We start from the raw sequence: 13,859 nt of genomic DNA on the forward strand, positions 1-13,859 counted from the left end.
TGAAGAATATTCAATAATAAATAGAGTAAACCACACATCCTTGTTTCATTTATGGACAATTATAGAAAAGATGTGGACACCGCTGAAGAAAATAAAGATTAGAATTGTCTCGCCAAGTACAAGGTTACTGTAGGTAACATGTTAGTTCAGTTGGGGGGGGGGGGGGGGAGTAGTAGTAGCAACATCCATTTCCTGCACAAGAAAACATTCAAACATTCACCTAATATCATTTAGGAAGACCACAGAGAATATAAAGTTTTGTAGCCAGACGGGAATGTGAATCCCAGTTCTCCAGACTACAGATTTAATGTCTTTGTAATACAACCATCTCATTTGGCAGGAAAACTGCAGGAGACTCCGAAGGGAAGCAGTTGTTCCTGCTTTCTGTCTGTAGATACACATTACTGTGCTAAGCCTAAATTTTTGGGTTTTCACACAACTTTAAATGATCATGAGACAGTAATGAGAAATGTTCAACATCAGGAATCAGAGTAAAAACACTAATACTATAGCACTCATTAAGGACTTGCATTTCCACATACCATTTAAAGAGAAATATTCACAGAAGGAAGCTTTTTAAAAACCAATTCTCACATAACTGAAATACTTAATTCACCTACATAAATTAACAAATAATAATTCTTAACATTCAAAATATTTCAACATGTATATCTTTTTATTGTTTAGATATAATAATTGTTCATGTACTGACATGATTAATATTGGTTCAGGTAAAACCTGTAACATAGTAAGCAAACTAAAAACGTGTAACAGAGAAGCACATATGATCACATTTATTATGCAAAGCTTTAATTACATCTGCAAATAACACCTCTAACATAATATTAACTTCCACTTCTTCACTATTACATGGGATAAGGCCTTTGCTTCTTTTGGCAAGTTTTGTGGCTGTTTAATATTCTAGATGCTGGAGAACCACATTTCATTCTGGATCAATGAATTTTGCTAATTTTCTAACTGTCTCTCTATTAGAGTGCATATAGGCCTTTGCTTCCCATAACATATTCATCAACTTCTCATTACTTTTTTCATCCATTGATATATCTTCAGATAGCTGTGGACTGAATCTGAAGTATGGTACACCAATGCTGGAACACCAAGCCCTGGCTCTGTCGACAACGCGTCCATCACTGGCTGTGGCCTGTAAAAACAAAAAAGCAAATTGCTATTATTAGATACTTGTCAAATGTCAACTTATTTTACATGTATTAACAAATTTGGACACGAGAGCCATTAATCTGCAAATTCTACTAAATATTTTGAAGTTATGCTGCAAAAACATGTACTTAATTAGAAAGACCATGGAAGAAAGCAATTTTGATTCTTATATCACTTTCCTGTACATATTTGAAATCGCAAGATTAATATCTATTCAGCTATGATTAAAAATAAAAAAACAAAGTCATAATATATAATACATATCTTTATTTAAAATTAGGATCCAAACACATAATGTCTCAAGCTTATTAACATAATTAGAAGATGCCTGATCACACACAAAATGAAATGTGCTACAAATATCCTTATAAAAAATTGTAAAAATAAAAATTAGAAAAATAATCAATTCATGATTTATTGATCGATTGGTTTCAGTGTGTACAACATAGAAGTTATTACTAATCTTTATAGGATAAGTGAGCTTAAAACTAAAAAAAAAAAGCTTAATTTGAAGTGGTAAATGATGACGATAACCATGAGATAAAATTCCCATCATCTAAACATTCAATAATAATAATAGAATTTCAAAATGTACATCAAACATGTGGGGCTGGCTGATCCGCATTTCAAATACATGGCAAAGAGCAAGCCACTCATGCACATTAAAACCTCAGGCGCCCTCCCTTGGAGAGAGTGATAGAAACCCCCTTCATGAATAAATTGTAAAATCAGGTCAGCAAAAACCATAAAACCAGGTCAGCCATGGCTAGGTTAGGAATGTGTGGACAACTGTCAAATGGGCACCACAAAAACAGTGGGGCAGATCCTTGTGACAGATGTCATGATCATCAGTCAGTATGGTCAATGTGCAGCCAGCAAAGGACAATGAGGGTCCTTGCGATAGGTCCCTGTGGAAGACCTCCACAAATTCGTGGTCTCATTTATTGGCCATAGTATGCCACTCTGTATTCCAAATCCTTAGAACTTGATGGGATAATACCCATCAAAGATCTGGAGCTAGCACACCGATCTCAAGAGAAGGCTTGCTGTTAGCCAATTTGGCAGCCTGTCAGCAAGTTCATTCCTTGGGATCCCAAAATGACCCACGGTTCAGACAAAGACCACTGATCATCCACATTGTTTGAGGGCAAAGAGGGAATCCTGGATATTCAGGATCAAGAGCCAGTAAACAGCTCAAGGAGTTGCTACATTGAGGAAGGACTCACCAGTGCAGGAACAGATACGCTCAAGGGCATGTGTGATAGTGAACAACACCTCAGTGAGAACACTACAACCGTCTGGCAAGAAGTGTTAACATAAGCAAAGCCAGTGTGACCGGTAACCTACAAGCCATCAGTATAGACTACTTCAGAGCGCTGAAACACACCGAGAAGGGAGAAGAATTGGCCACCGGAGGGCCTCAGGCAGACATCGTGATAGGTCAAGACAGAGCCGTGGATGGGAGATGCACCTTGTAGGTGTACGTGACTGGGCCCGGAGAAGAGGTGGAAGGGAGGAGAGCTGGAGTCCTGAAAAAGAGAGACAAGATGCAGACAGCGATCTTATCCCAGACCTGGGCTGCCACTGCAGGAGGCAGATCTCCATATACGAAAAGGGGAGATGGCAGTTTGGGTAATTTGGGGAGCAGCAGATGCGTAATGTCTTGGCAGCCAAAAATTAGAAGCCATGAATAAGTGCCCAAGATTGCACTCTGTGTATTACTCCCTTCAGTCTGCATTCACTAACGCCCATAGTGGACAAACAAAAATAAATGCAAGTTGTTAGCATACAAATACAGGGACATAGTAGAGACAGCCACTAAAAATAAAAGGACACTCAAAACATGACGCTGCAGAACCCCATCCTCCTGCTGATGGGAGGTGGTACAGGAGGCCCCAAACTGTACCTGAAAAGTGTGACAGGAGAGAAAGTTCTAGATAAAATTGGGGAGGGGGGGGCAGGCAATAGAGGTCCCATTCAAGAAAGGTGGCAAGGATTTGGTTGGCACCATGTGGTATCATAAGCTTTATCCAGATCAAAGAAGACTACAGGCATAAGCCGTTCGGATACCATGCGCCAGGTGGACTAAATTATCTGCAGTAGAATGGCCTCAGTGAAAACCATACTGGGTCAAAGCCAAAATGCCCAAAGATCCAATACAGCTTTTGACTCAACATACATTCAAGTCACTTGGAGAGGGCATCGATTAAACTGATCGGACTATAGCTCTCCATCTGAAGAGACAGTTTACACAGTTTCACAACTGCAGTAATGACACTTTCTTGCTAGTGGGAAGGGATGCAACCTCATAAAATCAGAAAGAAGTTACCTTGCAATACCTTACTATAGGTAGTGTCCAGTCATGTCCACTTAAAATGTGAAGTCTGCAATCAATTCCGAATGTTCCAATTTTCATTCCTGCACTCCTTCTTTCTTCATAAATTCAACAACAGTGAATTTTAAATTGAGAAAAAAAAACATTCCAAGTATGCCCCCTTGTGATTTAACCAACCTACTCTGCAGTAATATATGAAGTCTCCATTCAGTTCCAATGAAAATGGTTGCAACTGCCAATAGAATAATGTGTGGCACTTCAGAAATTTTACTATTTGTACGACTAATTTCTTCAAATCCTCTAGTACTGCAAATTTAGCACAAAGTTTTTCTTTTTTTCTTTTATGTATGGAACAATAAATCCTGTCTGTGGATTGTTGTAATTTTTTTCTCTTTCATTGTCAACTAATCTTTAATTACTTCTGCATGGTATTGTAATGTCTTTTCATAGCAAACATGCAATATGATTGCTGGATTGCCTCTTTTTGTGCAAACAGTCACTGGACCTATGAACGTCCTTCATATCATGAACAAATAGCAGAGGTTAAACAGTGCCGACAGCAGGTTCTGCTGAACTCGGACAGTTGTGCTGACCGAAAAATGCCACAATACAATACTCTAAGAAATGTTCCACTGTTCTGGGTACTTTCAAGGAGGACTGAGCAAAGATGAGTGACAGGCCAGCACATGGCCCGCACATACTGGAGGCGTCAAGTCTGGCACACCACGGCCAGTCCTGATGTAGAGGAAACCAGATATTGGAATACATCCAGCAAATAATTGAAGATGTAGGTAGCAAGTGCTTTTCTTAAATGAAGAGCTTGGCAGAAGAGGAAGAAGAAGAATGAGAACAAGAATGAGAATGTTGGCTAGCCAGTGGTAAGTGCTCAAACATAGGAAGAACGTTGGCTAGCCATCAATAAATGTTGAAGCTTTTGGTTGTGCACCTGGTTCAGTCCAGAAGCCATGTTGGGGTAGAGAGCAGAATGAAAGATAAAAGGAGTCATCCCAAATGATGTCTGAGAAGACAGAATGCAGGTGGATAGTGGACCAATACTGAGGCCGATTAAAATGTTCTGTTATTAAGTTCGGGCTAGTAAGGATAACGCCATTCAGGGAAATTCCAGAGACACCTGTAGGAGGTTAGCAACCACAAACGCGCCTGGTCTTTGCCAATAACTGCGAAGAGGGTGTATGCGGCCCTATGGCAGTGACTTACCATTCCCAACAAATCCATTTCTAGCCTTTAATTAGAAAACTGGCCTGGGGATGAAGACATTTAAAGGGCAGGAGGTGGTCGAGAGAGGGATGCTTTTTGTAACATTGGAAGGCACAATGGTGTTCTTTAATAGGTGATTTTGGGGTCCACTGAGGGACAGTCTTCCATCGGAAAGGACCCGAAGAAGAGGGAATTACTGAAGCAGTTGCCGAAAGGATTGCATCAGTCAAACTCTGTACGGATCCATCAAGGCCATCATGTGGTGGAGCAGTTGGGATGGCAGCCAAGGAAATACCCATCCCAACTGCATTAATAAAGGCCCACCAGGAAGGACATCCAGTTGAGTGATGCTTGGGAAATGATCACTGTCACACAAATTGTCATGAACTCCCCACTGATTGGAGGGGAAGACTCCACAGCTACAGATGGAAAGATTAGCGATTGAGAAAGTGCCATGTGCCATACTAAAGTGTGTGGGAGCTTCAGTGTTGAGGAGGCATAGATCAGTCAATGGTCAGAGCTGTCAAGGGGGGGAGGGGGGGGGGGGCAAAGAGAGCAAGCAGAATATGAGGCTGATCTGGGGTGAGATAAAGACTACATATCATTACCACAGAGTCTAAATGAGTCCAAATGGTCGCCACTTCCAGTGCAGCTTGAAGAGGAACCCAGGAACTAACAATGTCCATGGGACCAAAGTACAGACATCAACAGAGGCTCGCAAAGTGCCGATGCTGTTCTGACAGAAGGCTTACAGACCACAAAGAAGCGACAAATGAGTGTGAAATGAGATTCCTGCAATACAATACAAGTTACAGAGCAGAGAGAAAGAAGAGACTGCAATTCTGATAGGTGAAGATAGTAACTATCGCAATTCCATTGAAGGAGAATAGTATAAGAGCCTGGACAGACGTCGAACAGGTCAGAATTCCATGAATGCAAGATCAGACCCTGACTGAGTGGGAGGCATGACACTCCCTGCTATTTCGGGTGGGGGGTGGGGCGGCAAGGTGGGGGCGAGGGTAGGGGAGGAGCCTCATCCCCATGCTTATGCATCTTCTTCTCCTTTGGTGGGTGAGAGGAAGTGTGGTCATGAAGAGCCCAAGTTGCAGCAATATATGGATTTAAAATAGAACAAGTGGCCTTGAGGCCCACAAAGAGTGCATCCCATGTCTGGCTCGAAGTAACAGGTTTCTTGTCCTGGAGACCCTGATGTTGAGGGCTCCTAGAGGGAGCCCTGTCTTGGCAGGTGCCAGAAAAGATGGTTTCTTCTCCAGCCAAGAAGAAGGAGCAGGTCCGTGAACAGAGGGATTGGGAACTGCACGGGAGAAGAAAAGGTAGGGGGACATGGTGGGGGTAAGGAGGAAGGACGAAGAGGAAAGGATGCAACATAAGCAAAGGTAGAAGTTAGAGATACCGGGTGGAGGTGGTCAAATTTCTGTCAGACCTGAAAGTAGGACAGATGATCAAGAATTTTCAGAATTCCTGAATCTTCCTTTTCTTTTTATAGCTGGGACAATCTGGCAACCAAGGAGAATGTGGGCCAGACCAGTTCATGCACTTGGGCAGTGTGATGCAAGAACTCCCCACACGGGGAGGGTGGGCACAGTCACCACAAATAGGAGTCACATCACATCACGAAGAAATGTGACCAAAATGGAGACACCAGAAACAGTGCAAGGATGGTTGGATATTGGTCTTCACACTGCAATAGTAACACATAACTTTAACTTTTTCCGGTAGGGCATCCCCTTCAAAAGCTAGGATGAAAGTATTGGTATCAACAAAACTGTCCTTAGTATGAAATGAATGCTACGTCACGCCAGATTAGTCACAAGTTCAGCAGATTGAAGGAGGAGGTCCCTGTGGAAAATAATTCCCTGAGCTATATTTAAGGACTGGTGAGGAGTAATGCTCACTGGGATGTCTCCTAAGCACTCATAAGCACAAACGGAAGCTGACTGATTGCCAGAAGAGGTTTTAATCAGTAGGGAACCAGATCCCATCTTGCTAAGGGAGTCAACTTCACCAAACTTATCTTCAATGTGTTCTAGAAAGAAAGGAAGAGTAGTTTGGTAGCAGTGAAAATTTCCCTATCTGTCCTGGAACAAACCAAGTGATAGTGGGACCTGGCCCTCCTCCCAGGGAGTGCCCAGGGAGTAGAAGCCGAGGAAGCAAAAGTAGGAGCATAGAGAGAACCGTTTCTATCTAAAGACATGGCCACAGATGAGGGGTCAGAGGTGTGGAACTTAGCATGCATGACTTGCAGGAACCAGAAGTAGAAATCAATGCCTACAGGCTGGATGATGATCTGAGTGTGAAGATCCTAGGCATCTAGATGGATCATAAATGGAGATGGAAACCAAGAAGTTTAGTTATGCCTGCCTGCACTTCAAGTGTTTTTCTGTATTGATCTCGAGATGGGATTTCTAGTATACTTTGCACACTTTCATCTAATATTAATAATCTTCTGCTGCAATGCAAAAAGGATATTTTGTAAAAATGATAACCAAGCAGCTTGTAGAAGCCTCTTTATGGACCTAACATTTATTGCATGCCAATACATATTCTCCTTAATGGCATTTGCTGTTAAACATGAAGTGAACTAGTGAACTTAGGTTGAACTGTTTGAGTTTCAACCACATTCAAGAAGCACAAACAATTTCTATAAAACTATGCATCACTCTCTAGAGATTAAAGATCTAGTGCAAAAATATAGAGCAGATTACTGGCAGAAGTCAGCAGGAAATTTTGAATCCCAGATGCTCGCAAGTAAAGTAATAGCATAGCTTATTTGCCACTCATACAACTTAACAGAATATCTGGACTCAGGGATATAAATTCCCCATGTCTCTGATGTTTAATATAAATTGATATGGACTTTTCCAGTATACAGACACCTTATTGTGGTCTGTGTTAAGTCACATAAATGCTTTGTCTGAAGTATTTGATAAAAACATTTTTTTAAAAGTAGGTGCTTCCTCCTAATATGCGTAAATATGCATGAACCATGGACATGGTATGTTCAATTGGCTTGCATGGCTGAACAATGCAGGTAGCAATACTACTGGTCAAGCACACTGGAAGGATGTGGGTAAACAGACCAGGCCAATTTCTTGTAAATACCTCTTTACCATCACTCATCTTAGAGTAGCATGGAAAGAGGTGAGGTTTTCTGCTATAAAAATATTTGACCATCTGCCCAGTGATACAAAGTATTTAATGGAAAATGAAATTCACTTCAAATGTGAAACAAAATCATATCTGCTTGACTACTCTTTCTACTCCATAGAAGAATGGAGATAGAGGGAGGGGGGAGGGGGGAGGGGGGGGGAGAGACTGAACATATTTAGGTATATGTAAAAAAATAAACATGGAAAATTAAAGAAAAGTTTAAGGAATCACGAAAATGATCAACACATTTGGATTACTGACTGTTTGTATCTTGTAACTTTTACTGTGAAAATCGTCAGCATGTTTGGATTACTGGCTGACAGTTCCTTGTGACATTAGGCAACACAGCTAGCTATATAGTTAATGCACACATCTTAAAGCAAGGAAAAATTCAGCCATTACATTTTCCAAGAACCTGTGTTGCTACTGGGTGGCTTAATGATGATGGAATCCTTGGAATGTTTGATTCCCTAACCAGGTAAGTTGGTTACTGAATTTAAAAAGAGAAATGGTAAAAGTGAAGTTACATATAATGAGAATTAGCAAGATGCAGTTGCATGAAGAAGATGACTTACGTTCAGGGAAGTACTTGGAGCAGTGAGTCATAATGAATAAGAAAATAGGAATGTGGTAACATACTATGAACAACTTTGTGAATGCTTTATCATAGCCTAAATAGGTACAAAACTAACCCGCCCCCCCCCCTCCCACACACACACACACACACACACACACACACACAAACACACACACACACACAAACACACACACACACACACACACACACACACACACACACACACACACTGTAGCCTAACAGAACTGCAGACTATTTTGAAATTGAAAGAATGTATTATGAGATAAAAGAAATTTTTCAGAAAGTAAGGGATACAAAAATTTACTGTGTCAGAATTTGAAGCAGGAAAAGAAAGAGAAGGAAAAATATTATGAATGTAGACAGAAGGAAAGGAATGAAAGTGGAAGCCACCTGGAGGAATTTTGTACAGAGAACAATTTAATTGTTGCCAACACTTGGCTCAAGAACCATAAAAGAAGGGTGTATACATGGAAGAAGTATGGACACATCAGAAGGCTTCAGACAGGTTATTCAGCGTTTTTAACAATTCCTATTACATTGCCTCGAGTATTCAGTGTAAATTCTAGAGACATTTGGCGTTTCACCATCTTGAACACCAGGTATTTTAAGTACGAATGTGAGAGACTGGAGATGTGTCTACCTCGGTGCCGGTTTCTGTGTGTGTAGAATGGCATTTATCGGGAGAATACGGCAATAGTGACAGTCGATCGGTGCAGACAAGTGTTTGTAGTGCGCACCTGAGAAGCTGCATGTCCTGTACAAAGTACAAGCACGCTCTATTCCTTGATGGTGTAATGACTGTATTGTTGTGAACAAATGAAATACGTATTGAACAAAAGACTTTTACTTTTGACTTTCGGGTGTTGGACTTGCGAGAAGCAAGAACTGGTTTTATAGTGGTTATTAAACCAAACACATTATAATTGCATCTGTTAATTTTTAAAGGTCCCAGACGGGGTTGACTCACAAGAGTTGAACACTTGTGTGAATCTTGTGAAGTTGGTTCATTGTGGAGATGAAAATATAACAGAGTTGAACAAAAGTATCCTGAGAGTAAATTTCAAGAGAAGAAAAGAAGTCTATTTTAAAAGTCCCTTAACCAGCTAGAGTCTTCGGAGAAGAAGAGTTTGCGAAGATAGACGCAGCCATCTGACCTGCAAGAAGAAGATCGGCTGCACACAATACATGAGTCAACTGCAAGAGACGTGTGAATCTTGCACCCCAATACCACACTGTCTCTCCTGTCATCCGAAGACCCTTAGAATGTGGCGACCATGACAGGACTCGAACCTTTGCACCTTAACTCCACTTTCCAATACTCCCTCTAATACCCCAGAGTCTTCTTTCACTCCTCACTCCTACTATATAGACAGATAACATGCCCACACATGGTAGATACTAAGTATACCTTTACTTACTAACTCCCAGTAGATACTGTGCCTTTCCTCAAAGGACTTGCATGTCACATGTAAATATATATTTAAGAGTGACAAAATTAATGATATAGAACCATCACCAATAAGAACAATAATCATAATAGTTATTACACATCAGTACTTACATATATGTGATGTGCAACCGTCAATCGCAAACAACAATGTGTGCATATTTTTCTATATACAAATACTTTCCCCATACAACAGTTGACGGTTCTCACAACATTTCAATGTACTTTCCCTGTCTGCATCTTCATGTTATGTTGTGTGTACGCTTAAGTGTGTGTGTATCCTGAGTCTTCAGCGAACTTATGTGAAATAAGTTGAAAGCTATAATGAACCACAGAAATTGAGAAGGACTTTAGTGATAGAAGTATATGCATATGGAAAGAGGGAAAGATGGATAGGTACTCCATAGAAAAGTAAGAAAGGAAAAAGTAGAGATGGTTGCTAAGATTGCAGACTGAAAGAAGATAGCCCCAAAGACAGAAAACCCTTCCCACCCCCCTTCTCCAGGATCCCTACTTTGCCGGTAGTTGAGTGAGAAGCCAGAGGAGGTATGATGTTAAACGTCTCCTACAGAACGGACAATCTCACCTTCACCTTTGAAGCCCCCAAAGAAAAATCTTAGCAACACCTATTGAATGGCAAATGGTGAAGAATCAGTTACACTTGTCTGTGAGGGTTGTCTGAAAGGTGGAGTGTGTGATTAGTTTTAGTCATGCTTGTACTTACACTACCCACCCCTTCCAAAAGTGATACAAACCCTCCCCTTTACATTACATCTCACAAAAGGTATAAAATATTCTATAAAAATAGAAAATTATACACTACAATAACATAGCTGTTTAGTCATTCACTTCACACTATATTTCATACACACATAAAGTACTCTGTTCAGTTTATCACATCTAGATATCACTTTGTTTGAATAGTACTATGATGATATACTTTTCACTCAAATAATATTTTATTCATTTCATTTCGTATCTAGAGATCTGTGATTCTCTTAAATTGGTCCTAATCTTGTAGCCATATCTGGTTTCCTACGTACTAAAATTATAGGCTAGTTCAGGAATTCAAGAATAGATTACAGAACAGTCTAAGAATTGAAGGGGATTTGGTGCAGGAAAACTAAGTTTGAAGAAATACCAAAAACAACTAGGGATCCAACGGTCGTCACTCCCCCCGTTAACACTGTACATTAACGTCCCTGGGGGATATACAACTTTATGTCTTTTACATTGTATTTTCCTTTTTCTGATCCTGTTAGAGGATCCAATAAAACTAAGGCTTTGGGATATACCACTGTTTGCACTCGGTAAGGTCCCTCATATTTTTGAAAAAAATTTGTGTGTTTCTGTTTTACTAAGAAAGGTCATTAACATTATACTTAGGTTCAACAGCCTTCTCATTATATTTACTCACTTGTTGTTGTGCTCTTTCAACCAAGCTCTTAGAAACTATTGTTTGATTAAGTTGGTAATCAACAGTATGTTGTTCCGGCTAAGCAAAATATTTAATAAGTTGATCTCCCACAATAGGTTTACCTACTACTTCCAAAGGTATTATTCCAGTTGATAAATGTGGTAATTCATTTAAAATAATCTCAAAGTCCTTAACTTTTGTTGCCCATGAAGTATGTTTTTCATTGCAGTATGTGCATAATTTCCCAATTTCTTTCGTAGCACTTTCACACGGGTTCAGAGACATATTATAGTTGGAGATTAATACCTGACAAATATCTTCACAAGCTAAGAATTCTTTAAAGTCGTTACTAACAAATTGTGGTCCATCATCGGAGAGGAATAGTTTTGGTTTTCTCACCTTGAGAAAGGGTATCACTGTTGGTGTATTTGCTTTCTTAACACATTCCGGTCGTTGCCCGTAGAAACTACGAGCGCGCATTTATTGCCGTAACAGTCGGCGCTCGGAGATTCTCCGAGCGCCGCCTTCTCGATTATTATTTCAGGTTGCGGCGCATTATATCCGTGCAGTGACATCTGGAGTTGAGTGTTTCGGTCTTGTAGTACATCGGACGACCGCTAGATGGTGTTCCTGCATCCTCTAAGCGCTATGTCACTCAAAAAAGGCGCCAAAACAATTCCCGCGCATTCACTCTTGCAGTGTGCTTATGTAGTTGTCTTTATCGCAAACGTTTGTCGTAAAATGGGGGACAGTTTGACTGAAGAGGAAATTCTGAGGCTGCTGGAAGAATCTGGATCTGAAATTGATGATGATGGATTTCAAACTGAAAATAGTTCTTCTGAAATAGATGGTAATTATAATGGTCAGTCATTGTGTTTACAGATCACAATTATAATCTCGGCAGTTTCATTGACTTATGTCATTTATTTCGAAGGTAACAACGAGTGGTCCGAAAATGAAAATGAGCCATCAGACGTATTAGAAGAGTGTGAAGCTCCCATTCAAAAAGGCAGAGGCAGAATACAACAACAGCAGTCCCAAAACAACGTTGTTGAATGGGTAAATGACGATGTCCTACAACAATTACCGCTCTTTGAAGGCGTAAGTAATGTCTTGGCACCTTTGAGCGCCGAAAGCACTGAATTTGACTGTTGGAGCGTCTTTATTGACGCAAATGTCATCAAAAATATAAAGACAGAAACAAACCGCTACGCTGCAGCAACAATTGCCAAATTGCGGAGGCAAAATGAAATAACTTCCAGGTCGCTTTGGGCCAATTGGTCTGCTGTGAAGCTACATGAGATGTATCAGTTTTTTGCTATAATTATTCACATGTGCCTTGTACACAAACCAAATATTACGGACTATTGGAGCAATGACCTAATGCTAGATTCCTCCTTACCTGCAAAAATCATGAAAAGAGACAGATTTAGGTCAATTTACTTTATGCTTTACGTAAATAACAATGACAATTATGTACGAAGGGGTCAACCAAACCATGATCCTATACACAAAATCCGACCTTTTTTTGATAACTTTGTACTGAAAAGCAAGAACAGTTTTTCTCCTGGCGAGAATCTCACAGTTGATGAAGGTTTATGTCCATTCAGAGGGAGAATTCGATTTCGAGTATATATCAAGAACAAACCGAGCAGGTATGGTATAAAATTTTTCATTCTAAGTGATTCAGCAACAGGATATGTTTTGAACTGTGAAGTGTACACCGGTGCAGGTGAAAAAGACAACAGTGCAGATTCAGTGGTGCTACGTTTGTGCAACAGTTATCTACGTAAGGGTCATACATTGTACATGGACCGCTTTTATACTTCTGTAAAATTATTTGAAAAGTTGTTTGATGAGGGCACATCTGCTGTTGGCACAGTAATGAGAAACAGAAGAGGCCTACCACAGGAATTCAAACAGAATAAACTAAGAAGAGGTGAAATCGTATTCAAGAGAAAAAATTCCGTGCTAGCACTTCACTGGAAAGATACTAGGGATGTGTTTGCCCTTTCTACCAAACATAGAATGACAAGTAGTGTTACTAAGACAAAATCCAAGGCTGGAATGGTAGAAAAACTGAAGCCTGATCTCATACTTGATTATAATAAAAATAAAACTGGTGTTGATCATGGAGATCAGCTGGTGACCTACTATTATTTTCAACGACGAACAATGAAATGGTGGAAAAAGGTATTTTTTCATGTATTTATGATGTGCGTGGTCAATTCTTACATTCTGTACAAGAAACTTCGGCCTGTCTCTCACAAACGAACCAGCTTGTTTACTTTTATGGTGAACCTGGGAAAACAAATAGGAGAAATCCGGCGAAGTTTTCAACGAAAATGAAAAGCAGGGTTCAGCAGCAAACAGGCTAACAGCAAGGCATTTCCCCACTCACGTCCCATCGACAACAAGCAAGAAATATGCATCAAGATATTGCATTGTTTGCTCTGAGAAGGGCGCACGGAGTACTGGCAAACGAGTGAGAAGG

At 40.3% G+C, this 13,859-nt stretch overlaps 1 protein-coding gene across 1 annotated transcript in view; it reads right to left on the bottom strand.

Moving 5' to 3' along the window:
• Positions 1-251: 251 nt before the first annotated feature.
• Positions 252-13,859, bottom strand: part of LOC126251734 (85/88 kDa calcium-independent phospholipase A2-like) — a 188,426-nt gene continuing 174,818 nt past the window's right edge. The window contains exon 12 of the mRNA XM_049952340.1: positions 252-1,162. Coding sequence (XP_049808297.1) covers positions 944-1,162 — 219 coding nt within the window. The 3' untranslated portion in view covers positions 252-943. The remainder of the gene's footprint in view (positions 1,163-13,859) is intronic.

This window comes from Schistocerca nitens, chromosome 4 (assembly GCF_023898315.1).
Source record: "Schistocerca nitens isolate TAMUIC-IGC-003100 chromosome 4, iqSchNite1.1, whole genome shotgun sequence".
Lineage (NCBI taxonomy): Eukaryota > Metazoa > Arthropoda > Insecta > Orthoptera > Acrididae > Schistocerca > Schistocerca nitens.